Source organism: Plasmodium coatneyi, chromosome 5, assembly GCF_001680005.1.
Source record: "Plasmodium coatneyi strain Hackeri chromosome 5, complete sequence".
Classification (NCBI taxonomy): Eukaryota; Apicomplexa; class Aconoidasida; order Haemosporida; family Plasmodiidae; genus Plasmodium; species Plasmodium coatneyi.
Window position 1 is genome coordinate 5,542 of NC_033560.1, and position 27,810 is coordinate 33,351.

Sequence of the window (27,810 nt, forward strand, 5' to 3'; positions counted from 1 at the left end):
CCCCATTGTTGTTTTATGTGTATGTTTGTGCGTATAATAGCCTTCTCCTGGAGCTCATTTCTATTCATTCGTGTGGAATATATATGTGAACACTTCCTTTGTTTTAATAATGATTATGAAAGAATAAGTATGAAACATCTATTTCTTCAATAATACACGCTGCGCAACTTTCTAATTAACGACAGTACATATTAAGTGTACACATATGTATGTCGACATCATTACATATGTATATATAATTTAAGGCCGAAATGTAGGATCAGATGTCCTTGAATTATAGAATAAAGAGGCGAAGGAACGGGAAATCAAAATTTTTATCATACACACTTCCCCATAACCACTCATTTATATGATTATTCCGTTTTCCAAAGTGGGTAACTAGTCCAAAACATGACGTTATTACTTATTTATTTCATGTTGATATTGCATATATATGAAGGTATAGTTTTTTCCTTAAGGCAAAAATTTGATTGCGCGCTATTCATATTTTTACTATTATTTGAGAAGGGGTTAATTTAAAAATTCATCACATATATATATAGTGTATAGTTCATATAGGGGTGTAATTCCTTTCCTCTTGTAGAAATTTGAGTGCAACCTTTTTTTCTTCGCTCTTAAACCTTCCTTTTTTTTTTTCTTCTTTTTATTTTTTTTGTTCTGTTTAAATTTTTTAGAAGGGATAAGGGGAAAGTTTCAAGGGAGGGTGTTTTGGGGAAGGGGTTAAGATAATGGTTTTAGCGGGTATAATGTGTGTACAGGGGGGTTCAAATATCGGAAGGACTAAAGAAAAGGTGCGGGATTTTAGGAAAAATTTTCCCTGTGAACATCACTTCTATACTATACATAAAGGTGGAACTATGCTAAAAATAGTTAAGCCACTTAGTGTGGAGTGTTTGTCACATGCTTAGTGGAGGTTTAGGATTTAGTGTTACATTTAGTGTGGAGGTTGTCACTTAGTGGAGGACGGTAGGGAATGTTAGTTTGTTTGTTTGTCACACTTAATGGAGGGAGTGTTTGTTGTTATACTTAGTGCAGGGAGTGTTTCTGTCACACACTTAGTGTGGAGTGTTTGTCACATGCTTAGTGAGGGAATGTTTGTGTCACACTTAGTGGAGTAAAACTGTGTAGTTTACATTTATTGCGGAGTGTTTGTAACACTTAGTGCTACGCGCTACGATAACCTATATTCTTATCTTTTCTTCCTTCCCTCGTTTCTTTCCCCATGTGGCTATTTCCCTACTTTATCTTCTTTTTCTTCTTCTCCTGGTGGTGGAATGGACAGTAGCAGTAGTGGTGTATGGAATGGAATATTCTGTTGCAGTGTCGGTTCCTGATGAACCATTATACGAATATTCCGTTGTTGAAGTGTCAAACACGTGTTTAATGGAGGATCTTTTTTTTCTGGTGCTTCCTCCTCCTCCAAAGAGGGTGTTCTTTATTGCAGAAGGCAAAAGATCATACTACGAAAGGAAGGGAAAGATAAAAAGGGTGAACATGTATACATATGATATATATATATATATACATAGTGGTAAATATAATTGTTGTATGTACTTACTTTATATAAAAAAAATGTGGTTAGTGGTAATGCCCCTATTCCAAAAACAGAATATACGATAGGGCCTACGGCTGCAGACCCACCCTCCCCTCCTCCCATAGAAGAAACGTGGTTTACTTGAACATCCGTAGCTTGTAATGTAGTTTGTGGTTCAGTTACTTGTGTACACTGTAATTTCTGCAGAATATCATCCTTACAGTAATGTCCAGCAAAGCCCCCTTTACCTCCCGGTCCCGCCGCTGCTTGAAGCGGGCCACAATACCTACCACTCTTCTGTGGTCCCCCGTCTTTTTTGCAATCTTCTTCTATAGCAGAACAAGCTTTTTTAATGGCCTCTAAGTGATCACGATATGCTTTATCACAAGTCTTTGTATCACCACTAACACCATTCCCTAAGTGCTTCATTATAGTATCATAGTCCTTGGAGTAATCAAAATGTGTTTTTACTTGGGGGAAAATATCTTTGCTAATAGAGTTCTCGTATATAATTGCACACTTCTTCCCTTCAATAGAAACTTCACTCAATTCCCCGTAAATCTGTTTCATAATTCCCAAAGATGTTTTAACTTGTAATTGGTTAGCTAATAGATCCCATAACCAAAAATAAAAATATAGACAGAGGCCACTAGAGGATTGAATGTCATTTGTAACCTGTGAGGATGCATAGCAATGTGCGCCTAGAATTTGCTTTGCATAATCTTCAGCTTTCCCATTGTTTTTCAATATACTCTTTACTTCAGTATCCTTCCCTTTCAACCAAGAACAGGCTGTGCTACCATGACTTCCCCCTTCATCAAATTTACTATATGTTTTTTTTGAGAGTAATTTATTTAAATTTTCCTCCTACAAAAATGGAATTGAGATAAGGAGAAAGTGGAATGTATGTACATTGTGTATAAATGGAATGTTGTTTCCCACATATATATAACTCCACTTCCGAACTTATTGTACCATAGACAATGTATTATATGCACACACACATTATTGGAATTATTCACTCTGAAGAGAATAATAACCGTCAGTTCTGCTGCTGCGTGTTTCACCATTATTTATAGATATTTCCGCTTATAATAGGTTTCTACTAAGAAGTTTTTATACATGTAGAATAAATATATGAGAACTCCTCTGCTCCCACATATTCTGTATAAATATATATATGTGCAGGAAACTTTTCTTCTCTTTGCGCGTTCGCACGTTCTTCAGGGTAAACATCATGCACAAATATTATGTGTGAAATATCTACTCTTATGTATAATACACTCTGTTCAATTTTCGAATGACCTCAGCATAATGTATATATGTGTATCGAATTGTTATATGTATATATAATTACAGTGAAAATATGTGCACAAAAAGTGAACGGGAAATTGCGAAATAGAAAGGAATGTGAAGGTGTAAGCCCTTCCTGCACAAAATTTTTTTTATTCCTTCTATTTCTGTTTATTTGTTTACTACTGTGTTATATGGTAACTGATTATTTGGGGAGCGTGCTATTTCATTATTATTATTATTAACAGCATACCCAGCTCCTTTTTATTAGGAATATAGAAAGGTGGGCATAAATTCCTTTTTTTGGGGAAAAAAAAATTGAGTGCGCACGTTGTTATTTTGCGTTTTATTGTTATTTTAAAAGGGAGATGGTTATTAAGGAGAACTGTTAAAATATTGCTAAAAGATTGTGAACGGGTTGATCACATGTATTCAGTGTAGTTCATCTGAATAGAGCATTCCTTTCCCTTTTTCTTTAAGTATGTGAATTTTAACCATATTTTATACTTCCTATAAATTTGTGTATGTGTATGTGTATGTGGGAAAGAAAGGTTAAAATACAGAGGAATATATATTAATTATATATGTGGGAAGAAAAAAAATATGTGCGCACCCCTATAGTAATGCTCTGTCGTACAACCTACTCCTTTTCCTTTTATTATCGTTTAGTAATAACAATTCCATTGTTATTCTTTCTTCCGCCTTTTTCTGTTCTTTCCCTTTAAAATTCGGTAGGTATATTTTAAGTAACTCACCTATGTTGGATGTGCATTACCCCACAGATGAGCTTTACTTCTTTTCCCTTTTTTTTTAATTTAATTTATACGATATTTTAAAAGTTATACTGCACCACACCACACCCCATCTTCCTCTTTTCTTTTGTATAAAAGGATTATTCACTTTATTTTTTTTTTTTTTTTTCTCTCTTACAACAACGTTTTTTATTTTTGTGTAATTTTTTTCTCTTTTGCTTTAAATATAATAATGCTTTTTTTATTTTTCTTTCTTTCTTTTTTTTTTAAAAAAAAATAATTAATTAATAAAAAAAAAAAAAAGAAAGAAAAAAGAAAAAATAAGAGGAACGGGGAAAAAAACAAAAAAAAAAGGGAAAAACAAAAAAAAAAAGTGTGTGTCCTTCTGTCCTTTTATTCTGCATGAACTATGCGCTCCATACTGTGCATACCTTTCTGGAGAGTTCATTTAATTCTGCATACGTCCATAACTTATATTTCTTGAGTTCTGTTGCCCTTGATGTTGCCTCTGTTGTGGTTGTTGTTTATTGTTTACTCTTCTTCTGTTGGATGTTGACCTATCATTATATAGGGTAGAAGTATCTGTGGAATCTGCTATTGTAGAAGCTACTGTTGAGACGTTCGTTGCGGAGTCGTATGTTGAGGTGCCTTCTGTGAATGTGTTGTCAAAGTGGTGACGCCCAGTGGTTGATTTTCCCTTCCTTCTGTTTCTTCTATTGCCACTGCTATTGTTCCCAAAGAAGTTTTGTATGCCGGAAGGTAAAAGATTATACTACGATAAGAAAGAGGGACGAAGTATGTACTTATATATATAAGTGCATATATATACATATAGCTCTATGATAATTGTTGTAGTTATTACTTACCTTATATAAAAAAAAGGCAGTCATTGGTAGTCCCATTACACCGAATATGGAAGAGACGATCGTTGCAGTGGTGTTCGCTTTAGATGCAAAGTTCAGTTCTAATTGAACATTCCTATGGACGGTAACACTCGTTGAATTTACAGGTATTGTTTCTGTTTTGCGACTTGTTAAAGTGAGTGGATTTTGATCATTGTTGCTGCTCAAATAAAATGTGTTTTTGAACCATGAACAATATGAACTCCCTTTCTCCTTCCCTTTGCCTTGACAATCAGTAAGTACATCACCAAATGCTGTAACAGCTGATTGTAGATGGTTGTAATATGTTTCATCACAGGAGTTGTGATGAGATGCTAGAAGGTCCTTTATATGTTTATAATTGTAGGAGAAGTCCCAAACTGTTTTTCTATTATCAAAAATGTTTTTATCAATGTCAGTATTTACATTTGGGCACTTATTACTAATACTTATTTTGTCTAACTGTTCGTAGACATCATTCATGCATTTGAGGAATTCGTCAGATTGGTTAGTGGCACTGCATAGCTCCTTCCCTATCCAAAAATAGAGGAAGTTGCAACGATGCTCCTTATTGGATAAATTTCCTACTTCCATTTTAGGTGTTTGACACCAGTTTTTTACAGCTGATTCCTCATAGCCAGCTACGTGTCCATATGAGGTCAATTTTCCCTTCAGCGTACCTATTACTCCTGCGGCCCCGCTCTTATCATCACAGGAACCTTCAGCGTCATCGAACTTCTTGTAAACATTTGTATAGGAAGGTACGTTCATCCACTCTGTCCCCTACAAACATAGTAAGCAAAATGTATGTACACACATATATGTATGTACATTCCCATGTATATATATATATATTTTTTACACCTCCTTCTCTTTAATACATTATATGTACAATATATGTACATTATAGTATTTCATTCAGGATTTTATGTATATATGAACAGTTCGTACAAAACAAACAAACAAACCCCCCAAAAAAAAAAAAAAAAATATAACCTTTAGGTATGGTTGCCCTTCTTCTCCTGGCATTTTACATTCATTTATTATATAATTTTACTGTATACAATTATTTCGTAATATTATATTATTAACCACCTCCATTGAATTATTATTTATCTTTACTTCATTCATTACCTATAATAAAGAATTGCAAAAAAAAAAAAAAAATTTTTTTGTATAAAAATTCTTTTTGTACAAACTTTTCAGGGTGAATACAACGTACAAAAACTTATTACGTACTTATTTTTTCCTTAGTAAATATTTTTTACCCCACCTTTTTTTTAGGGGTGACGTTAACGATAGCATATTACATACGTCTATTGAACTGTAATATATATATAGTTAAGGTAGAAATAAGAGCAAAGGTGCTACAGTAATGAAATGAAATAGAACATAAGGGAATGAATGATTTAAAGTACTCGTATGTTTCCTTCCTTCCTTTATTTATTTATTTATGATCATTATTATTTTATTATTAGGTTGTGCGCGACCGTCTTCCCCTCCCCTATCCTACCCCCCTCCTTGAGTATTATTATTTATATCACGTTCCTGCTATTCCATTCATATAAGAGTGTAATATATATATATATATATTTTTTTTTTTTCCATATGGAAACTTCAGTATGCATTATTGGAACGTGCTTTACTATTATTCATTAAAATTATTAATATTCCTTAATGTACATATTCTGTGGTTTATATATATATGGGGGGAATATGTTCATATTTATTATGTATACTATTTTTGAGCCCCCCATCCGAGGTTCTACAGCTTCTTCCTCTCTTTCTTTCCCTTATTGAATACTTATTATATTTCATACATTAGAACATCCTTCCTTTTTTTTTTTTTTTTTATTTTTTGGCTTGTTATATATTCATTTTATATGAATGGTTCCTTCTATTTTTTCTTCCTTCCTTTCTTTGGAAGGGTAAAATTTTTCCTTTTCAGCAGTGCGATCTTTTTCTACCATTTTATACATGTAGAAATGAAAAGTATGTTGAAAATTGTGCAAGCCATATAGTACAGTTTATTAGTGGAGTCAAACTGCGCAGTTTACACTTAGTAGAGGGAGTGTTTGTTGTCACACTTAGTGGAGGGAGTGTTTGTTACACACTTAGTGGAGGATGGGAAGAGAGGGAATTATATGCGATGATAAGCTACATTCCTCTTCTGTCGTGCATTATCATTTCCTGCTCTTCTGGGTAGTGGTCTCCTATTGTATATGATAGATTCCTCTTCTGTCATGGAATCTGCTATAGTTGAACTATCTGTCGTGTATTCGGTGGAATAATCAGTGAAATTTTTCATTTCCGTGTCCAAGTTCCGTCCGATGGATCTTCTTCTTTTCCTATTATTAATTCCGAAGATGTTGTTCCTTATCCAGGAAGGTAAGGAAGTGTACTAAGAAAAAAAAAATAAAAGTAAAGGAAGTGGAAAGGGTGATATAGACATGCATTATATATATATAGCATATATATATATATGTGTGTATATACGCTACAATGGTGGGTATATATATTATGGGCCTATATAAATGGTAGTTGTCCATTACAACTATAGTTGTACTTTGTACCTTATATAAAAAAAAGGCAGCTGCTGGTAATCCTAGTATAGACAATGTGGAAGAGACAATAGGAGCGGTAACATGGTTCCCTGCGGCGGGTGTAGAACCAGCTATTCCCGCTGCACTATGTGCTACAGGTTCCTCCACTTGTGGTTTAGATCGTACTTCTTTACATGTTAGTATGTCCAGCTTCTCTGTGCTACAGTATTCTCCAGCTGCTCCGTCCGTGCTCGCTGCCGCTGCTGCTTGAAGCGGGCCACAATAGGAACCACTCTTCTTTGGCCCCCTTTCCCCGCAATCTGCGACTACTGCTTCGCATGCTTTAGTAATGGCCTCTAGATGTTTGTGATAGGTTGAATCACAAGTCTTTGTACCACCATCACTAACAACAACAACACCACTAACACCATTCCCTAACTGTGATTGTAAAGTTTCATAGTCCTGTTTGTAGTCGAAATGTATTTTTACTTGGGGGAAAATTTCTTCGTTAATATTTTCGTTTATATTTTTACAAGCCCCTTGAACAGAAACATTTTCTAATTCTTCGTAGATCTTTTTCAAGGTGTCGAAAGGGGATGCAACATGCAATTGATTAGATAGTAGATCCCCTAACCAGTAATAAAAAAATTGACACCATGTTCCATAGGGTTTCTTGCCATCCATGGTGGATGCATCACAGTAGGCACCTATTATCTTCTTTGCATAATCTTCAGCATCCCCACGGTTTTCCAATATACCACGGTCTTCCAATATACTTTTTACTTCAGTCTCCTTATCTTCCAACCAAGGACAGGATGTGCTACCATGACTCCCCCCTCCTGCGTTAAATTGACCATATGTTTGTTTTGAGAGTAACCTACTTAAATCTCCTCCCTGCAAATATATAATTAGTGGAATACATGAATATTTGTGCTTCCGTGTACGTCCCCTTTCTTACTATATGTAGTAGATGGAGTATTACACATGAATAAATATATACATATATGTGTATGTATGTGTATCCACACTAATTTGAATAAAGGAAGAAGAAGTAGTAGTTAGTTAACCGTTAGTGTTCCTGTTCCTTTTGTCGGTTCGGGCATTGTTTATACACATTTTTCTATATATAATGAATCAATTTGCGCTGAAACCTATTTCCTATATATTTGTACAGAATAAATGGCTGCGGAATTTCACACATTCTAAGGTTATCAGACGCAAGCACCATGTTGAATTCGTCGTTCCTCTCAATAATTACACATTACTCAATTTTTTAAACAGCCGTAACACATGACCTACATACACATTAAAATTATTACGTGTACATATATATAATTAATACAGGAGCAGGAATAAATAGATTGGTATATCAAAATTTAAAGGGAAAGGCCCTACACTTTCCATATATATATATGTGTGCGTGTGCCGCATTATCCCATATACCTATTATATTATGAAATTACCATTGACTGTTCAAGGCGTCATATTATTATTATTATTTGTTTACATACGCACTTCTATTAGTACGTATTTACATAGAAGAGCGTAATTTCTTCGTTCTGAACAGGAGAAAATTTTAGCATTTATTATTATTCATTCCATGTTTTCTTATTATCAAAAACATTTTTAGAAGGCATAAATATTGTATACAGTTTATATATGTAAAGTGTATTTCTCCTTTTCCCCTCTCCTGCCCGAATGAGCACATTAAAAATCGGCTCATTCATGTATATGGAATATGTGTACATATATTATGTATATACCATTTTGAGCTAGCTCCATTCGCTCCCTTCTTAGGTACAAATTATATTATATTTTGCATATTAGCGTATTAACATATTAACGTATTTTCCTTATATTCTTTTTGCAGTTTAAAAAATAAAGGGTTCCGAACTGATCATGAATCATTCCCTTCCTTCCCCGAATTTATACATATGTACTATTGCACATTATACTGTTACCTTTTTTCTTCTCTTTTTTTTTTTTTTATAATATTTTTTCTCACACGAAAATCTATATACACGCACATATGTATGTACGAAGAAAAAAAAGAAGAACATTATTCAAGGAAAGAATACTATGGGAGACTCCCCCGCACGCCCCTTTCAAGGGGGCGGGGAGGGGGAGTTGTACGCCCTCACTATATGTGTGGGTAAACATCCCTCATATGAGGGGGCACCCTATATATGTGGAAGGGGAAAGCACCCCATCAACACAGCTTATCCATATATTTTTTTTACAGTTGCTGCAGTTCCTACCCACATATGTGTCCACTTTCCTTCCTTAGACCCATTCCTATTGTAGCGCATAATAGGAAAGTTCTACTTTTCTGTTAGTTTGTGCCAAATTGTGCGCTCTCTCTATATATATATATATATGTATATATACGAATTCTACCATCCAGGAGTAATTCATTCTCTTCTATTAGGGATTTAATAACTCCTTAATATGGTAAAAAATTGAGTTCAAGATGTTCCCCATGGGGGCAACTAAATTCGCGTATATTGCGGTCTATACGATAAGTCACTATGGTCCCATTAAGGGGGGTAGGGGGGGAAGTGTACACATAGGTAAGTAAGAACAGCAGGAGCACAAACGTGTAGGTAGGAACAACACCACATATATATGTAGAAGGTTGTAGGGGAAACATCCCCCATCCTTTCCTCCTTTTAGCAGGTGGTAGTAGTGGAAACCTTCCCTTCTCCCCCTTTTAGGACGTGGTTGTAGTGGTAACCCATAGTCCCCTGTCCCCCTTTTTGGGGGTGGTAGTGAGAATATCATTCCCCCCTCCCATTTTTGGAGGTCGTAGTGAAAACCACTTCCCTTTTTTCCGAGGTGCTTGCAGTGGTGGGGAACATCATCCCCTCCCCCCTTCCTTTTTGAGTGGTGTGTGGAAACCCCCATTTTTAGGAAGGTTGTGTTAGGGGTGGTAGATAGGTGGAAGGGAAGGTTGTTGGTTGGAAGGAAGGTTGTTAGGAGTAGTTGGTGGATTGGTAGGTGAGTTTTTAGGGTGGTGGTAGGTGGTTGGTGGAACGGAAGGTGTGTTAGGGGTGGAAGGAAGATTGTTAGGGGTGGTGGAAGGAAGGTTGTTATGTGGTGGTTGGGCGGAAGTAAGGTTATTAGGGGTGGCTGGTGGAAGGGAATGTTGTTAGGGTGGTACGGTGGAAGGAAGATTATTATGGGTGTTAAGATGTTTCCTATGGGTGGTAGGTCGAACATAGGTTGTTAGGGTGGTGGTAGGTGGAACATAGGTTGTTAGGGTGGTGGTAGGTGGAACATAGGTTGTTAGGGTGGTGGTAGGTGGAACATAGGTTGTTAGGGTGGTGGTAGGTGGAAGGAAAGTTGTTAGGTGCTAGGTGGGTTGTTAGATGGAAGGAAGGTTGTTAGGGTGGTAGTTGGGCGGAAGTAAGGTTGTTAGTGTGGTGGTAGGTGGGTCGAAGGAAGGTTGTGTTAGGGGTGGTAGGGTGAAAGGAAGGTGGTGTTAGGGGTGGAAGGAAGATTGTTAGGGGTGGTGGAAGGAAGGTTGTTATGTGGTGGTTGGTGGAAGGGAAGGTTATTAGGGGTGGTAGTTGGAAGGTTGTTACGGGTGTTGGTGGTAGGTGCGTTGTTAGGTGATACGGTGGTAGGGGTGGAAGGAAGGAAGGACACTTTCTTTAGGAAGAAAGAAAAAAAAAAAAAATATAAAAAAAAAAGGAAGGGATGGAGAGAGGGAGGGAGGGGTAAAGTGCGCATAGGGGTGCACTCAGGGGGTGTTCGCTGGTTGGAAGGTGATAGATGCAAGTGTTAGAAATGTTAGGGTCGAAGTAAGGGTGTTACGGGTGGCAGATGTAGGGAAGATTCTTAGGGTGGGGGAAAGTTGGTCGGGGTGGAAGGTGATAAGTGTGCAGAAGGGTGCACTCAGAGGTGGTAGGTGTAAGGAATGCTTGAAGGAAGGCTGTTAGGGGTGGCAGATGGAAGGTAGGTTGTGTAAGGTGTGGTAGGGAGGAAGGTCACTTCCTCTAGGGAGGAAAAAAAAATAAAAAAAAAAAAAAAAAAAGGGGGGGAAGTGGTGTTATGGTAGTGTGCAGGGGGGTGCAGTTTTTAGGGTTAGAAGAAAGGTTCTTAGGTTGGAGGTAAATAAGTGTGCTTAGTGTAAGTGCGTAGGAAGGTGCACATAGGGTGTTAGGGTGGTAGGGGAAGGTTGCTCATTTTATTTTTACAGAAGAAAAAAAAAAGAAAGGCATATTGAATAGAAGAAAAAAGAAAAAAAAAAAAAAAAAAAAAGGAAGTATACTTAGGGAAGTGTGCAGGATGGTGCACATGGGTGTGGTAGGTAGGTGGATGGGAGATTCGTAGGGGTATTAGAATAAAAGGTTAGTGGTGTCAGGTGTAAGGATATTAGAATGAAGGTGTGTTAGGGGTGGAAGGGAGGTTCCTAGGGGTATTAGAATGAAGAGTTAGGGGTGTGACGTGTAGGGTGTAAGGTTATTAGAATAAAAGGGCTAGGGGTGTGAGGGGTAGGTGTAGGGGTGCTAGAATAAAGATTTAGGTGTTGTAAAATGAAAGGTTGAAGGTGTTGGAACATGGTCGTTTTCTACGTTAAGGAACAGCAATATAGCCTGCTATTTTATTGTTTAGGGGTTTGTGGACCCGACGGGTGTATTAAAAAAAAAGAAAAAAAAAAAAAAAAAAAGGGGGAAAAATTAGGAAAATAAAGGTAGAAGGAAGGAGAGGAAGATTCTTAGGGTAAAAGAAGAAAGGAGGGGCGCAAAATTAAAAGTGCACTATTTCGTCATTATAGGAATACTCTATAATAATATTCATACGGAAAATATATACGTATTTTATGAGCTTAATGTAAATTCAACATGCCAAAGCTACTAGGAGACCTATTAGTAAAATGGGTGAAGGAGAGGAAAATTGAGGGGGAAGCCGATTTCAAGGTATGAAGGAATAAAAGGAAGGAAAGAAGGAAGGAAAAGAAAAGATTGTGTGTGGGAATACATGTATTTGTGTACTATTTGTTTTATAGGAAGTTCTCTATATATGCAGGGTATACACACATTGTTGGGAATACACACATTGTTGGGAATACACACATTGTTGGGAATACACACATTGTTGGGAATACACACATTGTTGGGAATACACACACACACTTTTCCTTTCTTTCCTTAATTCTGCAGAAGGAAATATGGAAAGATTTATATGATATATTTAAGGACATGATAGAAAGCATAGAAGACAACACTCAAATGGATACTGATCTCTGTGGTATGAAGGACGACAATGATAATTATATATTGAAGGATAGTAAAGAGAAGGAGTTGTGCAAAATGTTAGTAAGAATATCTTTATGGACAGATGGATTGCAGCTGAAGTGGAAGGGGGAAAGTGGTGTACGGTGGCAATGGAAAAAAAAGGAGTGGAGCGCAGATGTAAGTGAAGAGGAGAAAGAATTACAGGCGTACCTTCGTTGTCTTATAGGTAAAGTAACTATGGTAAAAATGTTACTTCCACATTGTGCCTCAGACAACGTAGCACCACATGTTGAGGGAGCTGCAGAAGGTATGAGGACCTTGTACAAAATACAGAATACGGACAGAATATGTAAAGAAGTAGATATTAGCAGTGTAAAAATGGGTGAAATATTAATATGGGAAGAATTAGGTAAATGGATAAATGAATATAAAACAGATGGGGATGCGAGTAAGGGACTAAGGAAAGTGGAGCCAAGGAATAGTGCACTACACAACATAAAGAAGGCAGGTACAGATTGTCCAGACAATAAAGGGAAGAGAGGGAAAAATGGTGGATCGAAAACCTTAGAATTATTAGGAATACATGGTGAGGATGAACAAGGACAAGATATAAGGGATGACACTGTAACTTTGCCAAAGAGCGCTCTGGGGGATGTATTGAAAAAAGTGCAGGATGAGCAAATCAGGGATGATGATGAGCTGAGGAAGGAGGTGAAGACTAAAATAGTGGAAGCTGAGAAGAAGGCAGCAAGTCAACCAGGAAGTAAGGCAGGTAACTAATATTATAAAAAGTATTATTAAATATATTATTAAAAGTATTCCTTAACAAAAAAAAAAGAAGAAAGAAGAAAGAAAAAAGTAAAAGGAAGGAAGGCTCTATGGAGGAGGGAAGAAAGGGTCTAAGGAGGAAGGAAGCATTATCTAAGGAAGGAATGTTCTAAGGAGGGCGAAGGAAAAGGGGAAGGAAGTGAAGGAAGGCATCTAAGGATGCAAGGAAAGAAAGGTTCTAAGGAGGGCGAAGTAAAAGGGGAAGGAAGGAAAGGAAGGGATCTAAGGATGGAAGGAAAGAAATGGTCTAAGGATGATGGGTTTAAGTAAAGGAAGGGAGGGGAAGGAAGAACGAAGAAGTGGAGGAAGGAAGGGAAGGAAGAAATAAAGAAGAAAGGAAAGAAGGAAAAAAAGAAAAAGAAGGATAGCTTTAGGTTTAAGGTTAAGGGAAGGTGGGTCCAGGGTTCAGGGTTAAGGGAAGGCAGATCCCGGGTTCAGAAAAAGCGGATTCCGGCCTAAGGTAATGTTGGGTTCCGGGTTAACAGTAAAGGTGGGATCTAGGTTAAGGGAAAGGTGGGTTCCGGGTTAGGGTTAAGGTGGGTACCGGGTTAAGGTTAAGGTGGGTACCGGGTTAAGGTTAAGGTGGGTTCCGGATTAATGGTAAGGTCGGTACCGGATTAAGGATAAAGTGGAAAATAGGTGTGTTATGTGGAGAATAAGTGGAAAATGGGAGAATAAGGCTTCGGGTTCAGGTTTCAGGGTTTAGGTTTTGGGGTATACAAGTAGGGTTCAGGGTGTAGGAGTGAAGATTTATGTTGTAGGAGTAGGGTTTAGAATTTTAGGATTTAGGATTCATGGTATGAGGTAGGGTTGAGGTTTAGGGATCATAGTTTAGGGTGTAGGAGTGGGGTTGTTTTAGGTTTTAAGTTTCAGGGTATAGGAAGTCGGATTTCGGGTTTAAATTTAGAGTTTAGTGTATAGAAATTGGGATTTCGGCTTTAGGGTTCAAGGTTTAGGGTTTAGGAATTCGGATTTCGCTTTAATGTTTGCTGGTTCAGGGTGTATGATGCAGATTTATGTTTTAGAGTTCAGGGTTTATGGTATGAAGCATGTGGATTTGGGTTTTAGGGTTCTGGGTTTAGGGAGTGGTGTTTTAAAGAGTGAAGGGTTTGTTTAGTTATGGGAAGAATTCCTCGCGGGAACACCAACCTGCGAATAATTAAAAGAGGCTCCTGCCTGTAGGGAAAATCTGCTGGAATTGCGGAAGACAGGACAAGAGGGGCAATCCGGACAGGGAGAGAAGGAAACCGGACAAAGGGGAAGGAAATTGGACAAAGGGGAAGGAAACTGGACAAGGGGCAACCGGACAAGGGGGAAAAGAACTAGACAACCGGGGTCCAACGGAACAAAGGGGAAAGGAAACCGGGGCAGGGACAGACAGGACAAGGAGAAAGTAAACTGTCCAACCGGACAAGGGGGAGCGTCTACGAGCACCCGGAGGATGCATCCAAAAAAAAAAGAAATAAAAAGAAAGAAGGCAGGAAAAAAAAAAAAAAAGATGAAAGTGAAAGAGAAGAGAAGAAGAGGAAGAATAAAAGAGAATGATGAAGGAGAGAATAAGGAAAGGAGGAAAAAGAAAAGAAAGAAAATAAAGAAGTAAAGAAGGAAAGAAGGAAGGAAGGGGGAACGAGGAAGGAATGAAAAGGAAAGAAGGAATAAGAAGGAAGGAAAGAAAATGAAGGAATAAGAAGACATGAGAAGGAAAGAAGGAATAAGAAGGAAGAAAGGGGCCTGAGGAGAAGGAAGGAACGAAGTTGGTCTAAGGAGGGTCTATGGAAGGAAGAGTCTAAGGAGGATCCATGGGAAGAAGAAAGGAGGGTCTGAGGAGGAAGGAACAAAGCTGGTCTAAGGAGGAGGAAGAAGGGAAGGGGTCTAAGGAAAGTGGAAGGAAGGCTGTTAGGGTTTTTAGAATGATACTTTAGGGGTCTTATAATGAAGCGTTAGGGGTAACAGAATGATGGTGTTAGGGGTGGAAGGTTACTAACGGTGGAAGATTGTTAGGTGTGGAAGGGTCTAAGGATGGAAGGAGTGTATTCTAAGGAAAGACAGCGAAGGAAAGTTGTTACGGGAAGGATAGAAGGAAAGAAGGAATGAAAAGAAAATAAAAAGAAAAAGGAAAGCAAAAAGGAAAAGAAAGAAAGAAGGAAAGCAGGAATGAAAAGAAATAAAGAAAGAAAAGAAAGAAAAGATTACACTAGAAGCATCTGTCCTTATTTTTTTCTCTGGATTCAGAGGAGGACGGTGAAGAAGACGAAGAAGAAGAGGAACTAGAAGAGGAACTAGAAGAGGAACAAGATGAAGTGAAGGAAGTGGAGAAGGATAAGGAAGAAAAGGAAGAACCAGGTAAGGGAAAAAAGAATTCGAACAGTTGCTCAACAATTGTGCAACCTTAACAACCTTCCTTCCACCTACCACCCCTCGTGTGAGAACACATCATATTTTATTTCAACAATAGGTCCTGAGACCACATTAAAAAAAAAAAAAAAATCTTCTTCTTCCCCACTCCTTCCTTCCATACACCTTCTACATACTCCTTCCCTAATCCTTCCACACTCCTTCCATACTCCTTCTACTTACTCATCACAGTTACAGCAGAAGAAGATAACCCCTCAGATGAAGAAGCAGCTGCTGCTCCTGCTGCAGATAGTCCTCAAGAACCTGCTCCTGCTCAGGTTCCTGCCCGACTTACTGGCAAGAAAGGAATCGATCCCTTCCTTCCTTACTTCCCTCTTGCTCCTGCCATGCTTGGTATTTCTATTATGAGTTATCTCATTTGGAAGGTAACAGAAAAAAAAAGGGAAGAAGGAAAAAAAAGGATGTAAAAAAAAAAGAAAAAAAAAACAAAAAATTAATATTAGAAGAAAAAAAAATAAAACAAAATAAAGAAAAGTAGAAAAAAAAAATCGATACAAAAAAAAAAAAAGTGTATTAAAAAAAAAAAAAAAAAAAGAAGGAAAGAGTAAGTGGCTGTAAAGTTTCGCATATTAGGGTGTGTATGTGTACGATTTCGCATTTTAGGGGTGTGTATGTGTACGATTTCGCATTTTAGGGGTGTGTATGTGTACGATTTCGCATTTTAGGGTGTGTACAGGATTTCGCAATTTAGGATGTGTATGAGTAGGATTTCACTTTTTAGGGTTTGACGTAGTAATTACTGTTGCATGAACAAAACTTTTCACATCCCTATTAAAGAAATATTTTCTCCATTGTTTTTTTTTTTTCTTTTGCTCAGTACTTTGGAATGCTTCGTAAGACAAGAAAAAGTTACAGAAGAACTCCTAAAGCACTTGGTCCAACCTTAGAACAGCAGATTGTTGACCATGTGGACCCGGTTGATCCACATGAATATTACATTGTAAAGGAACGCAAACCTCGTTCTACGCCTAAAACAAGGAGGAAAAGGGAATGTCCCGGCCGTTGTCGTGGTGTTGGTCGTCGTCGTATGATTATTGATATTCATTTAGAAGTCTTAAACGAATGTCAAAAAAGCGATCTGCATTCGACGAAAGAAAACTTTTTTGAAATTTTGGTTCAAGAATTTATGGGAAGCGATTTCATAAAAGAAGAAAATGTTCTTAATGAATGTGTTCCTAAGGAACAGGTTCCAGGTTCAGATTCCGGGTTTAGGGAGGAAAGACTTTCTTCCTAAGGAAAGTTCTCCTGGGGAAGGTGTTTCTAAAGAAGAGGTTCCAAGTTCAGATTTCAGGATTTAGGGAAGAAGACTTCGTTCATCCGGAAAATGTTCCTATGGAACAGGTTCAGGGTTCATATTTCGGGTTCAGGGTTCATATTTCGGGTTCAGGGTTCATATTTCGGGTTCAGGGTGTAGTAATTACTTTTCTTCTTTTCTTTTTTTTGTTTTGTATTGTGTGAATGTACTAACGTTCATGTGTGATCAATATGATCCGCGATAAAAAAAATTTCCCACTTTATTTTGATTTGTTTGGTAAAGATTTCTTCTTTTATTGAAGAATTAAAAAAAATGCCTATTCATTCTGTTATAAAATGTTTTAACTTCATAAGTTTTTTTTTAATTTTTTTTTTCGTGCATAAATATTTTTCCGAAAATGTCAGGACTTTTTTCCGCATGCGCGTTGGGCGTATTGTTTCCTTATGTGCTTATTCGAACACAGAAATGGAAGGAAAGAAAGAAAGAAAAAAAAGAAGGAAAGGAAGGAAGAAAATGAGGAAGTAAGGAAAAAACGAGGAAAGAAGGAATAAGAAAAAACGAAGGAAAGGGAAAAAAGAAGAATAAAAGAAGAATGGTCATTTTGCTTCTTTCCTTACACTGTATATAAATTGTGTGCATTAATTTATGCATCCTCCAGGAAGGAAACATTACATTCGAAATGTGTTACATCACATGCGACACTACATGTTCTGATAACCTACCATTCCGTGACGCCCCGCATTATTGTTTCTTCCTTTGGGTTGTCCTATGTAGGCGACAGGACGAACGGTAGAATCGTCTATTATGGAACCTGTTTCTGAACTTGTTGTGAAATCCACTGTTGAAGCTTCCGTTAATGTGTCAAAGTCAGGCCCTGCTGATCTTCTTCTCCTGTTGGTTCTTTCGCTCCTTCCATTTCCAGAAGAGTGCTTCCCAAACCAAGAAGACCATGGTTTATACTGAAGGAAGGAAGGGTTCATAATGAAAGGGGTTAAGACAGGGTCTAAGGAGGAAGGAAAGGGATGGTCTAAAAAAAGGAAGGAGGGTTGAAGGAGGAAGGAAGGAAAGGTGCTCTATGGAGGAGGAACGGAAATGGAGGGGTCTAAGGAAGGGGGAAAATACTATTATTTATATTTCGGAACTGTAATTATGATTTTACCTTGTATAAAAGGAGAAGAATCGCTGGTAATTCTATTGCTGCTATGGTACCAAAAGCAGAAGAAAGAGAAGAAGCTTTATTTGCTTGATCGGTGGCGTTGCTTAATTGGGATGATATGGATTGTGCTTTTCGTTCTGCGAGCTGTTCTCTCTGCGCTATATTTTCTTGTGCATTTTTTAAGTCTGTTAGTTCCTTATCAATGGCGTCCTTATGTTCATTCCAAAATTGCGTACAGTAAGAATCGCTAATGGGGGTTGTACAATTTCTCTTCACAGCTTCATATGCTGCACGGGCTCCGTCCAAGTACTTTTTACACTTATCAACGTCCACGGACTTAATATTCCATAAGAGTGTTCGTAAAGCAGTGTAATCGTACAGGAATTCGAATAGTGTTTTCCTATTAGTGAAAGGTTCCTTTTCAAGATTATGAGTGCAAATGAGATTACATCCATGTTTCGCATATTCTTGTTTTATATATGTACAAATAGCATTTAGGTTGCTCTTGATTTGGGCTTCTATAGGGTGCTTATATAATTTGTGCCCTATCCAAAAGTATAGAAACCAACAGCGTTTATTATTGAACGGATCCTTATTTTCCTTATACATGTCGTCCACATAACACACTCCCTTTATAATTCCATTAAGGTAGTCCTTAATAATAGGAAATTCTCCACCGCGAAATGTATTCAGAACGATATTTACCTTTTGCCCTATTTTATCTACACTGCCACTGGTGCTTCCACTTCCACATTCTTCTGTGGTTCCTTTTTCGAATTCATTATAGAAATTAATCCATGAAGGTAATTCGCTTAAATGCTGATCCTGCGAAAATGTATAATTGGCAGGCAGAAGTGGAACGAGGAAGGGGAGTGGAATGTATGAATATGGATATATATGTATACATATATACATATATATATATATATAACTATATGTACATATAAGTACATATATGTAAGTACATTCCATGTGTATTCCCTCTCTATCACACACACACATTCCTTCCTCTCACATATTTTACCCCTAATACATGCTTCCTTTATATATTCCCCATCAATATTTTCCCCCTCTGGGCAATATTACCCCTTCCTTCAATATTTTTTCCTTACCGATGACATCGCTTATGTACACAGATGTGTACTTTTCTTCTTCTGTTGTGTATAGTAAGATGAATTTATATATTCAAATTTTTATTCTTCCTTCCTTTTGTGGTATATATACACATTCCTTTTTGGTATATATATTCTACTTTAAGAAGAGTTGTTTACATATATTTATACATTCATTATAAGAGGATAAAGGAGTGTATGTGCAAAAAAAATTTTGCCTGCCTGTTTATTTGTTCTATCATATGATTGTACGTGTATGAAAATTTTTATTCTTTCTACCCTTAAGAATATATGTGTTGTTTTAATGTTTTAATCAACGATATTATATTGCATATATATATGTATCGAAAATTCATTATGATTATGTGCACATGCATATAATTAAAGTGGAAGGTTGGGTGGGATGGTGCAAAATTTTTTTTTTTTTTTTTCACCCTCCTTTCTTTTGTGAGCAGAAAATATTTGTGTATGTACTTCTTTTAAAATTAATGTGTGCTTTCTATTGTTATTATTTCTTAAAAGGAAAGGAGAGGTGGTGTTTGTTATTAAGAATTTTTTAGTTTATGTATTATATAGTTCGTATGCATGCAGGTGCATAAGGAGCACTACTCTCTTCTTCCGTACATGTGTACACTTATTAGTGCATATTTTATGAATACTTATAGGAGAGGTTCAATTATATAGGAGCAAAATGAATTAACTATACCTACCTACATATGCACATATGCATATATATAATTCCACACGGAGAATGTGTGCGTAGATATACGAAAAAAAATATTCATTTATTCATATATATATATGTGTGGGAGCAGGGGAAAATGTATATATATATACATATATATATACATATATATATACATATATGCGTATATAATATATATATATACATACATGTATTTAGTCGTTGCACATATGCATACATTCCTTACATAACTTTAATTTATATAAGTAATTATAATTCCGTGTAGTATTACATATAATCATATAGAGAATATATATTGAGGGGCTTCTGGTAAGGTAAATAATGGAATATACTGATCATCACCCCGACCTTCCTCCGACCCTTTTGAATGCTTAGGACAGGATATAAAATTTTTTTTTTTTTACTTTCCGTTATATACATTCATGCCAATAAGTGCTCATTCGTGCAATGTTTTCTTTAATATGTTAACATTCTACGTACTCAGTTGGGGTACATGTATACACACACATACATATACATATATATATACACATACACATATACATGTATATATATGTCCACATATATATATTTACATATATACACATATACATATATCCATATACACAATATACACATATACAATAAATATACATATATATATATGTATACATATATATATGTATGCAGAACACAGAAGAACTTATGTCCTTCCATCTCCTTTTTAAAAGTATGTTTTCTTCTTACTTATAAAATTAGTACAAAATATATATTTTACATTAAAAGGTATAAATAAATCGGTGATGCGTTAATAAATAAATAGCATCATCATCCTTCCTCACTAAAATAAAACGACCGAGGGTAGGATTCCCACTATATGTGGACAAATCCTTCTCATAAGTGTAATATGAAACATGATAACAAAGCAATCTAATGTGTACATTGAACCATACTATAACATCAAAATTTTTCCCGTATTAGGATAGAACCTTGCTCCTATTTTGCCACTCTAATTCACCTAAGTCTGCGTTGTCGTAAGAAATCCATGTATTTCGAAATTCTCTTCGATATAATTTTTCTCTCTTTTGAGCAATAAAATGCTAGTATCGCAAGGAAATAGACAAATGCTAGTACTTGTCCAGCGGAAAGTATTAAAATATCAACCTCGGCCGTGAGCCAAGAAGTCATAGATTCTGCATCACGGAGCAGAGAAAAGAGGGCCAAAGCTAATGCATAAAATATGGAAATACTGATTGCAAAGAATAACCAAGCTCTATTTTCAATCTTAGACCATGGTAATTTGTTAAAGAACATTTTGCACTTTTCCTTTATTCCTTTTTTACATTGCGCTTTAATTTGATCTGTGTGACCTGATTTTGTTAATTCATCTTCAGAGTTTGACTCTTCATGGAGTGGTGATTCCTCTTCAAGGAGTAATTCTTCGGGTGGTGAATACTCTTCGGGTGGTGCATATTCTTCGGGTGGTACATATTCTTCGGGTGGTGAATATTCTTCGGGTGGTGAATATTCTTTAAGAAGGGATTCTTTAGAATTGGATTTTTTGTATCGGTGGCCACTAAATGGGTTCTTTTCTTTTGGTGGTCGTTCATTTGTGTTGTTCTTGGGGCAGGAATTTGTACTTTTTTCATAGGGATATTTATTATGCTGGTGCAGTTTTGTTTCTACCCTACATCCACTTGTAGATGATGACCCTACGGACGATCCTCCAACCGTGGTTATGGTGCTTGGATCGGGCAAATCATATAAATCATAGAGGCCCCCACATCGTGGCCCTTTACTCCATGATGATGGTGTGGTACTTCCCCATTTTGCGCTCCATGTTGATGACGTGGTTTTGCCGCATGATGGGATTCCGTGCACCATGACCTAAAAAAAAAAGGTTGTTAGGTGGTAGGTAGAAGTAAGGTTGTTTGGGGTGAAATTTTTTTTTTTAATTTTTCTTTTTTCAATTTTTAGTGAAAACAGCGTAAAAATTTTATTATAATAAATATGTGCAAATTTTTAGAAGATGTAGCAGTTGTTCTTATCTTACGTAGCCGTTGGAATGTTGGCAAAAGTAAAATACAAAGATGAGTATTGAAAGTTTTGTGAGAGGTGCCATTTTGCTTGCTTTTTTTTGTTTGCTTCTTTTTTTCTTTTTTTTTTATGTATATTATTACGCTATATTATTACTTCTTTTTTTCTTTATTTTTAGTAAACATTAAATAGAATCATTCCTTCGCATGTGTAATTAGGGTGCTCGATTTACTTCTCTTCTTTTCTAATTTTAGATGTGTGTAAATTGTAACTTTAATAAACTTTTTTATTTCTAAATATTGAAATTAAATTAATAACATACATATATGTAGAAGATGTTATGTAATATAATTTAAAATAATGAGAAAAATAGTTCATTTTAATTACGCATAATTATATTGCAAAAAAAATTAATTAATCTAGGTCAGCATTCTACAAGGAGAGTGACCCACGCTCTCCACACTATTCTACCCTTCCTTAGCTGTGTAATAAGGTGGAGCTAATTGTGCTCAAAATTCGTAGATCAGAATTCTATGTATATATGCGCCCAGAATTTTTTTATTTTTCCTTTATTTTAGATATAAAGTGTGAATAGAAACTGCTTAAAGAAGTAGATCAGATTTTTTTTTGCATGTGTTCGGCCAGGAGGATGCAATGGTGGAATGTTTTTATTTTTTCCTTCCTTCCCTTTAAAAAAATATAAAGAGCACATGGTAGAACTATTTCCTTTTTTTTCCTTTTTTTGTCCAACAACTATTTTGTTAAAGCATATATATATATATATGCCTATATATACTTACGTATATATATATGTATATACCTATATGTATATATATATGTAGGTACATATATGTATATGCATTTTATGTGAGTACTTCCAACCCATTCATGAGGGAACTAATGAATGCCACTTCCATGTATGGAATTTGTGTACACAATTTATGTGAACGAACAAAATTTATGTATAACTGATAGCAACATATTTGTTCCTTCTTTTTTTTTTTATTTTTTTTATATATATATGTGTGTGGAATATTATAACCTGACTGTAGTTATGGAGAAGGGGAGCGGGAAGGGAGACATTATATATGTTGATAACTGCAAATTTTTCATAAGGGAAGGAACAATTTTACATACTATGATAACTTATATTATTTCTATTGTGCCTTTGTCCCCCTTGCCTCTGTTGTTGTTGTGCACTTCTCGTTCTTTTAGATGCTGTAGTAGTGTATGGAACAGAAGAATATACTGTTGTAGAATCAAACGTGGAATCGTCATTTGTTGTCGAACTAGTTTCCGATGAGTCGAATGTGGATGTGTCCGCTGTTGTAGAATCTTCCATTAAGATGTCTAAGTTCCGTTCTAATGACCTTTTTCTTGTGCTTCTTCCACTTCCAGAATGATTATGTTTATTAAAGAAGGAGTGGAAGAGGTGCGATTTGTACTTGTAAAAAAAGTATGCCAATGCAGGTATTCCTATTGTAGCAAGTCCACCAGCAGCAGACACAGAGGGGATGTTCACCCCAGAGGGGGAAGAGGTTTTCCCTTCTAGGGTTTGAACTGGAAAAGTTTTTGTTTCAGTTACTGCTGCTGCTACAGTTCCTGGTTCAGTTTGTAGTTCGGATGATGATGGACAGTGTTGGTCCAGTAACTCCTGAGGGTTAAGCTTATTCTTGTCGCCTCCCGCCCTCGCTATAAAATCTCCACAAACTGAACCTTTCAAAGTGTTTGTTTCACTCCCCCATACATTCTTCTCTTCGCACAATTTAGTGTAAGCTGTAGCAGCATTGTCTAGGTACGGTTTATATGCTAGACAGTAGGTATTATCATTATTCTTCTTAGTCAAGTTATTACTTATTGTTGTGTAGTCTAGCGAATAGTCAGATAATGTTCTTGCATTGGGGAAGAGGTCTTTACTAATTTCATACTTCTCGTTTATAATGGAACACCCCTTTCCTTTTTCCCCATTAATAGTGATTTTCCCTAATTCACCGTAAATGTTATTTATAACGTTTTGAAATGAATCAGAATCATTTATATTTTGCTCATTTTGCCATATTTTACTTCCTAACCAATAATAAAAGAAGGTACAGTTCGTACCATAAGACCCGCCATGTGAGGTTGCATAACAGTAGGCTTTTAATATTTTATCCACTTCGTTTTGAAGATGAGGGTGGCCATCAAGGGCGCTTTGCAATGTAGTCACTGTATTTCCCACTTCAATATTATGGACGCTACAATCATTTAAGCCATCCTTAAATGTTCCATAAGCTTGCCTTGAGGGTAGATTATCCACGTACATGCCCTGTAAGTGGGAATATATGTATGTATATATATATATATATATATATATATATATATATGTATATGTATTACATATATTTTCAATGAAGGAAGGTATACCTCTCCTGTCATGGTTGTTATTGTTGTTATATGTGTATGTTTATGTGTATAATGGGCTTATTTTGGTAATTCATTTCTATTCATTCGTGTGGAATATATATGTGAACACTTCCTTTGTTGCATAATGATTATGAAAGAATAAATATGAAACTTCTATTTCTTCCTACTAATACACGCCGCGCAACTTTCTAAGCAGTGGGATTGGGCATTAAGTGTACACATATGTATGTATCTCGACATCATTACATATGTATGTGTCAAATTTATTATATATGTGCACATATAATTAAAATGGAAGTACGAACGGACGTGCTGGAATAACAAAATAAAGGAGAAAGGGAAGGAGAAGGAGAAGGAAATGAAACTGCCTTTTTTGTACATTCCTTTATTCATGTTATTTCTTATTGTATGTTGTGCGTGATTATCACTATCAAAATATTTTGTTATTTATGTGTTCCTCCTACTATGTTTATACATACGAGCATACCTTCCACCCCCTTTTTTTTTTTTAATAGAAAATTTTATCATGTCATATTTGTTCATGCTTCATTATTATTTTAAAAGGAGTATTATTAAAAAGTTATTAATAATTACTGTACAGCTTACATACACAGAGCACTCCTCCCTTCCCTTCCATTTTCGATTTTTATATTTCTCTTCTTTTTTAACTTTTTTATTTTTACATTTTTCTCTTTATTTTATATAAAATATAATTATAATGTGTGTTCCACAGACCATATAATGAATGCACATATGTATAAAATTCTTTCCTTCCCTGTGCATTGCACATTTTCACAAGTTCATTATTAAGGGGGGGGGTAATGTATTTATAACATTGCAGATCATGGCAGTTGGTGGTGAGAGTAGTGTCGGGTAGGGGGACATTACACATTACATACACTAATTAAAATTACGAATATTTTACATACGACCGTAATTTATATTGGTTCCCCTTTGTCCTTGCGTTTGTGTCCGTTGTTGTGGCCGATTCCCCCTTCTATTATTAGTTCTTCTAGGTGATCCACGATTATATATGGTAGAATTGTCTGCTGCTGTTGACAATTCAATGGACGTGTCCATAGAATCGTATGTTGAAGCTACGGTTGAAGGTGCTGTTGATAAAGTGTCGTAGTGAGAGCAGCCTGATCTTTTTTTTCTGCTGTTTCTTCTTCCACCGCTGTTGCTACTTCCAAATTGGTTGTGGATCCAGGACGGTAGAAGGTTATACTGAATGAAGAAAGGGAAGGAAAGGGGGGGGGTGTAAGAATATGTCCACATATATACATATATATATATATACATACATATATAGTGCTAATTATAATTGTTATAATTGTAATGAACAATTATAATTATAATTGTATACTTTATATAAGAGAAACATGATTGAGGGCAACCCTACTGTGACAAGTGTGGAAGAGACAGCTGTACCAATGGGGATGGTGGAGGACGGTGAATCTGTTCCACGTCTGCCTCTTATTTGTAGTTCTGCCCCTGTTTGGTCACCGTTGACATGCTCATCTCTTGCAGCCTCTGGTTTGGATGCTGATGTACATTCCAATTTCAGGAGCTCCTGAGGATTGTGTTGCTTATACTCGTTAAATTTGTCACAGTAGTCATTCGTCTTAGGGGGATCGCCATTACAGTAACTACTTATTAATTCATAAGCTGAATCCGCTTCCTGAAGATAATGCTGATATTGCTTTTTACAGGAACATTCACCGCCTTCTAGCTGTGCTTGTATAATGTCACGGTCCTGGGAATAATCGTATAATTTTTTCATATATTCGAATATGGTTACATCAATATTAGTTCCCACATTTTCGCAGGCATTTGTGATATTTAGCGTTTTCAGTTCTTGGTAAATTGTCCCCATAGGTTCCGTCCATGTGTAAGTACCCGAATCCTTAGATAGTAGGTCCCCTATCCAATAGTAGAAATACCAGCAGGGTGCCTTATCCTCCGAATTTTCTTCCACTTTTTGGTTCACATAGCACCATGTTTCTATAATATAGTCCAGAGAATTCAAAATTTTCGTGTATCTCCATAATTCAGTCCATAGTTTAGTCTTCACTCCCATACGGGCATCAGTGCTCCCATTGCACTGATTACTCATACTCATGAAGGCACTATACATTTTTCGTGAAGGTAATGTATTCACATTACAAGGATCCTATGAATGTTGAATTGTTGGTGAATGTGTATATATATTCATATTTTTTTGCATTTTATTTCAGTATGCATTGCATTATGCACATAGAGAATGTTATAAGTTCACAATATTAACATATACATTCTAATGTAGAAAAAATATAAGCCCGATCAGTGGGCAGCGGTGTTCCTTCTTTTCTCTTACTTACTTCGTTTGTCATTGTTTATGTATGTGTAGATGTACATTGATTCTGTGTATATATATATATATATAGCAGAGTTCATAAATGGAATGTGTGTTCTTCCTTATATATGTCTTCATACATTATGAACAAACCATACATATGTGTGCGTATACAAGGAACTTCTTTTGCTTGCTTCATTATTTAGGAGCACCTAAATTTTTTACTTTCTTCTTCCTTCCCTTTTTTTTGCACATTGTGCATTTACTTCAATTTTTTTCAAACAGTGACAGAACACATAATACGTATATGTATCAAAGTTATTACATAAGTGCAAATATAATTAAAGATAAACATGTGGAAGAATGTGCTGTAATAATAGAATGACGAGAGGAGGAACGAATAAACTTTTTATATACAGTTCCTTCCTTCATTCATTTATTCCATTATTGTTGCATTATGCACAATCCTTCCCAAGAAGTATTGTTATTACTATTACTATTATTACTATTATATGATTATTATTTACATGTATTCGCTTCAGTTATTGCATATATATATATATCGGTATATGTGTACATATATATATATGCTACATGTATACATATATATATACACATATAGGAAGAAGATAGAGAAAGAAAGAATAAGGAAAGTTTACTGTATGTGCGCATGCAGCACTATAATAGTAGTCATTCCCTTTATCATAAATCCCTTCCTTCTTATTTATTTATACTCGCTCAGGAATGAAAAATTTTCTTTTTCTTCCCTTTTTTTTTTTTGTTCTTTAATGAGCACACCAGAAATGGTTCCTCTTTATATGCAGTATGTATATATGTTGTGCCATTTGAGCTACTTTTTCCTGCTTCCTTCCTTCCCTTTCCTTTTTTCTCCATGAAATTTTATGAAGCTGTGAACAGTCATGGAAGTTCTACAGAACGTTTCATTTGTGTTATTTCCTGAGTATATAACATAAATACAGGTGCATATGATCATGTATATATGTATCATGATCGTTATTCACATATTTACCTATCGATGAATATAAGGTCGTAAATTCTAATTGCGAAGAATGAAGTTCAAAGTACTACATATTTATATTCTTCTTCCGACGTACTTAGGGGGTGTCACAAATAAAAAAATAGGAAATAACAGATTGTACACACATATAAAGGGTGGAAGGATAAATTAGGATCACATATATATATAAGTTCGATGGTGGAGTTCCATTATGTAATATAGGTATAGGTTCCACTAAAATAGCAGTCCCACTAATAACAGTTCCACTAATAACAGTTCCACTAATGACAGTTCCACTAATGACAGTTCCACTAAAATAGCAG

At 36.0% G+C, this 27,810-nt stretch overlaps 7 protein-coding genes across 7 annotated transcripts; 1 reads left to right on the plus strand and 6 right to left on the minus strand.

The window, feature by feature from the left end:
• Window positions 1-1,241: 1,241 nt before the first annotated feature.
• On the minus strand, window positions 1,242-2,604 carry PCOAH_00009840 (KIR protein; the record flags this gene model as incomplete). Its single annotated transcript, XM_020057793.1, has 3 exons — window positions 1,242-1,460; window positions 1,559-2,401; window positions 2,557-2,604. The coding sequence occupies 3 exons, from the start codon at window positions 2,602-2,604 to the stop codon at window positions 1,242-1,244; spliced, it is 1,110 nt and encodes a 369-aa protein (XP_019913523.1).
• Window positions 2,605-4,027: 1,423 nt separating this feature from the next.
• On the minus strand, window positions 4,028-5,231 carry PCOAH_00009850 (KIR protein; the record flags this gene model as incomplete). Its single annotated transcript, XM_020057794.1, has 2 exons — window positions 4,028-4,351; window positions 4,446-5,231. 2 exons carry the CDS (start codon window positions 5,229-5,231, stop codon window positions 4,028-4,030), a joined length of 1,110 nt encoding a protein of 369 aa, XP_019913486.1.
• A 1,369-nt stretch (window positions 5,232-6,600) lies between these two features.
• On the minus strand, window positions 6,601-8,106 carry PCOAH_00009860 (KIR protein; the record flags this gene model as incomplete). Its single annotated transcript, XM_020057795.1, has 3 exons — window positions 6,601-6,861; window positions 7,034-7,897; window positions 8,071-8,106. The coding sequence occupies 3 exons, from the start codon at window positions 8,104-8,106 to the stop codon at window positions 6,601-6,603; spliced, it is 1,161 nt and encodes a 386-aa protein (XP_019913590.1).
• A 6,919-nt stretch (window positions 8,107-15,025) lies between these two features.
• PCOAH_00009870 (SICA antigen) lies at window positions 15,026-16,720 on the plus strand (the record flags this gene model as incomplete). The annotated part of the gene is made up of 4 exons (XM_020057796.1): window positions 15,026-15,047; window positions 15,304-15,414; window positions 15,658-15,743; window positions 16,304-16,720. The coding sequence occupies 4 exons, from the start codon at window positions 15,026-15,028 to the stop codon at window positions 16,718-16,720; spliced, it is 636 nt and encodes a 211-aa protein (XP_019913556.1).
• A 722-nt stretch (window positions 16,721-17,442) lies between these two features.
• PCOAH_00009880 (KIR-like protein) lies at window positions 17,443-19,018 on the minus strand (the record flags this gene model as incomplete). Its single annotated transcript, XM_020057797.1, has 3 exons — window positions 17,443-17,700; window positions 17,901-18,722; window positions 19,010-19,018. The coding sequence occupies 3 exons, from the start codon at window positions 19,016-19,018 to the stop codon at window positions 17,443-17,445; spliced, it is 1,089 nt and encodes a 362-aa protein (XP_019913382.1).
• A 3,842-nt stretch (window positions 19,019-22,860) lies between these two features.
• Window positions 22,861-24,033, minus strand: PCOAH_00009890 (KIR protein; the record flags this gene model as incomplete). Its single annotated transcript, XM_020057798.1, has 1 exon — window positions 22,861-24,033. One exon carries the CDS (start codon window positions 24,031-24,033, stop codon window positions 22,861-22,863), a length of 1,173 nt encoding a protein of 390 aa, XP_019913633.1.
• A 1,022-nt stretch (window positions 24,034-25,055) lies between these two features.
• PCOAH_00009900 (KIR protein) lies at window positions 25,056-26,506 on the minus strand (the record flags this gene model as incomplete). Its single annotated transcript, XM_020057799.1, has 3 exons — window positions 25,056-25,361; window positions 25,501-26,307; window positions 26,495-26,506. 3 exons carry the CDS (start codon window positions 26,504-26,506, stop codon window positions 25,056-25,058), a joined length of 1,125 nt encoding a protein of 374 aa, XP_019913446.1.
• Window positions 26,507-27,810: the final 1,304 nt, after the last annotated feature.